The following is a 3,185-nucleotide window of genomic DNA, read 5'->3' on the forward strand; positions in this document are numbered from 1 at the left end:
GTAGATTAGTTCACCGAAATTTCTTAAGGCAGTGTTCCAGCCTGGCCACAGTCCCCTGACTGAAACAAGTAAAAGAAATTTGTTAAGAAGTCCGTAGTACTCAATACCGGTGAGAGATGGAACAAACAAATTCTAAGGTTTTCGGTTGGAACCTTCGTAGGAAATTGAAAAGAATGGAAGTCGTTCAACTCACTTGCATTTCCGGTGTTCATGACAAGAGGTTGAATTCTTGAAGACGGTTTCCGTATTTGGAGTGGAATAAGAGTCCAACATGGCTTCACTCGAGGTTGTAGCAGAAAGAAAATCGGTTAAGGCTGAAATTTACACAAAATATACCAAAAGTTGTTGTTGTTGTTGTTGATTTGTTTGCTGTTTCTAGTGGACCTTGTCCAAATACCAGGTATTTTTTATAAACTGTCAACATATTTTCAGTACAACAGGAAAAAACAAAAGACAAAATAATGAATGCAAATATCAGAAGTTTAACCCTTTCACTTAAAGACATTTCTTATTCTTGTTGCTGTTAACTAATAAAATGTACTGAAGATTGGAAAGAAAGGGATCAGGAGCAGATTCAGGCTGATCCCCAGTTTCATTGACCCTTTAACATTTAAACTGAATATATCCAGTCAAAATATCCTCCGTATTTTATGTTCAAATTGTCTGGGTCTGGCTTCTCTTGCCAACCCTACAAGGTCCTTCTAAAAATAAACAATCACATCATTGATATCTCAAAGCTATCAGATAATCCAGGATTAATTGAAAACAATGTGAATAAATAGACATCACATTTGACAGAGAAATCTAAAATGCTAAAAGGCATGGAACTGAAGACTTTGGAACTAAAAATAAGTGGAATTCATTTCTCACCAGGGAGTAATTCTGCAGGGTTTTTCTTGGGAGTCAATTCCAGGAACTGCTGCTTCATCTGGTTACATTTCTCCAGGTTAAAAAGCTTTTTCTGTTGACAAATAAATTTGAAAAAACAATCAAAGAAAAGGCAACAGAAGTTGTGAAGTGGAAGAGATGAGAGATGTTTAGTGAAAAGGAGGGGGGGGGGACACTGATATTGCCTCTGCAGCCAAGGATGCAGGACATATTAAGCCCATGGATGCTGCAAAACTATTATTAAACATTTGAAGTGGGAAAGAAGCAAGCATGGCTGTGTGTGTTTGAAAAGTTTGCTTCCCAACTCTGTGGTTTCAGCACCTTGGCCAAGTGTCTTCTGTTGGAGCCCCAGGATGATCAAAGCCTTGCAAGTGGATTTGGGAGATGGAAACTAAAAGAAGCCCATTGTGTACACACACAGGTGTCTCCTCATCTTAACATTGTGTTAGAGGTGTGAACGAGTGTCACCATCAGAGAAATATTGTGTTTCCAATCTTCCAGGTCCAGCCACAGGAAACTATTGCTTTGCATGGAAACAGGAGAGGGCTGACATCAAATTTTCCTCAACTAATTCCATCTGACCCATGCAAGCATGGAAAAGTGGACGTTAAACAGAAAAAAAAAAAACAACTTTAGATCCTGGGAATCACCTACCTCTTCAGCTAATTGCATGGCTTCATTCAGATGCTGTAACCTTTCTTTCTCAAAGTTTCCTTTTGCCTCCAAGAAAAGCTTCTTTTTGATTTCCAGTTGTTCGTATTCTTGAATTAATTGCGTTTCATGAAGAAACGAGTTGCTTGAATTCTCAGTTGGCGCTTTCTTGGCAAACTTCTATAAATGGCAATCAGAAAGAAGAGAAAAAAAAACAATCTATTAAAATTAGGGACTCGTTTAGAAATGCTTTAATTCAACAACAAACAAAACAAGTTAATGAAGGGCCCTCTATACTGTCATTTACCATGCTAGAAATGGGAGCTATATCTCTCAAACTATCACCTCAAAAATGAATGATACAATAGAGACTCTGATATACAAGAATATTGAACGGGATGGTCATGGCTGGAATGCCTTTGTCATAGCTTCCTTGTTTGACCGAAATGGAGCTAAGAAACATCACATGATGAAATGATTATGAAGATTTCTGAGCAAAGAAAACATTGCCAATCTTGTATTGTTTCTATCCCAGTCAATGTTAAAGAAACCAACCATATTTGATAGAAGACAAAGAAAAAGGAGTGATGGAGGGGGGGTATGCAAAAATGCTTTAAATATTATTATGCTCCAATATGCCTGTGTATCTTTTTTCAGCATCAAATGATTACAGCAGCAGCGCAGAAGATTCTCACCTGCAAGGTTTCCTCTTGGAAAGCAACCAATTCTTTATACTGTTGAAGTTTTGTCTTGAGTAAATCCAGTTCTGATTCTTGTTCAGCATCTAAAGTTTTAGCACTTGCTTTCTCAGGATCTGATAAAATATTGAAAAATAAGGTTATTAAAAGCTTCATCTAGGTCAATCATTGAGTGAATTTCCAGTAGCAAGTGGGTAATGGAATGTGTGTGTGTTCCTTTGTCACAAATAACCACAAAATATCTGTTCAAACAGAATGGTTTATCTTTCCCTGATATCACTGTGACACATGGAAAACAATCAACACAGTTGCAGTGATTGGCAAAAGATTATAAATCATGTCACCCACCAGACGATCGGAGGTCGTTATACAACACTGATCACAATAGGCTGGCTGGGTGAGCAGGCCCACATTGCCCCTGGATGGGATGCTAGTCCACCACAGGGTTACCCATTCACAGCTGAGTGGACTGGAGCAACACAAAATGAAGTGCTTTGCTCAAGAACACAACATGCAACCAGTCTGGGAATCAAACAACAGAATCTAACACACCTTACCACTAGGCCACACATCTTCACATTATAAAGATAAGCCATTGGGTTTTATATTTATATATACCTCCGGGTAGAGGTAGGGGTCCACCAAGGTTCCGTCCTCAGCCCCCTCTTATTTTTCATAGTCCTCCAGGCAATCACAGAGGAGTTCAAGACAGGTTGCCCCTGGGAGCTCCTCTATGCTGATGACCTTGCCCTAATTGCGGAGTCACTATCAGAACTAGAGAAGTTTCAAGTGTGGAAGCAAGGTCTAGAATTGAAGGGCCTTAGAGTCAACCTAGCTAAAACCAAAATCCTAATAAATAGGAAGGTAGATAAAACACAAACCCCTTCAGGTAGATGGCCCTGCTCAGTATGTAGAAAAGGAGTAGGTAGTAACTCTATAAGATGTACC

The 3,185-nt window shown here is 39.1% G+C and overlaps 1 protein-coding gene across 6 annotated transcripts in view; it reads right to left on the minus strand.

Annotated features, from left to right (window-relative positions):
- Positions 1-3,185, minus strand: part of LOC106869002 (afadin- and alpha-actinin-binding protein A) — a 20,785-nt gene that overhangs the window by 1,805 nt on the left and 15,795 nt on the right. For all 6 annotated transcript variants that reach the window (XM_052975930.1, XM_052975932.1, XM_052975935.1 and 3 more), the window contains exons 10-13: positions 2,235-2,353; positions 1,543-1,719; positions 871-961; positions 194-314 (exon numbers count right to left, since the gene is read on the minus strand). In XM_052975930.1, the coding sequence (XP_052831890.1) occupies positions 194-314; positions 871-961; positions 1,543-1,719; positions 2,235-2,353 (508 nt within the window). The remainder of the gene's footprint in view (positions 1-193; positions 315-870; positions 962-1,542; positions 1,720-2,234; positions 2,354-3,185) is intronic.

Source organism: Octopus bimaculoides, chromosome 23, assembly GCF_001194135.2.
Source record: "Octopus bimaculoides isolate UCB-OBI-ISO-001 chromosome 23, ASM119413v2, whole genome shotgun sequence".
NCBI lineage: Eukaryota > Metazoa > Mollusca > Cephalopoda > Octopoda > Octopodidae > Octopus > Octopus bimaculoides.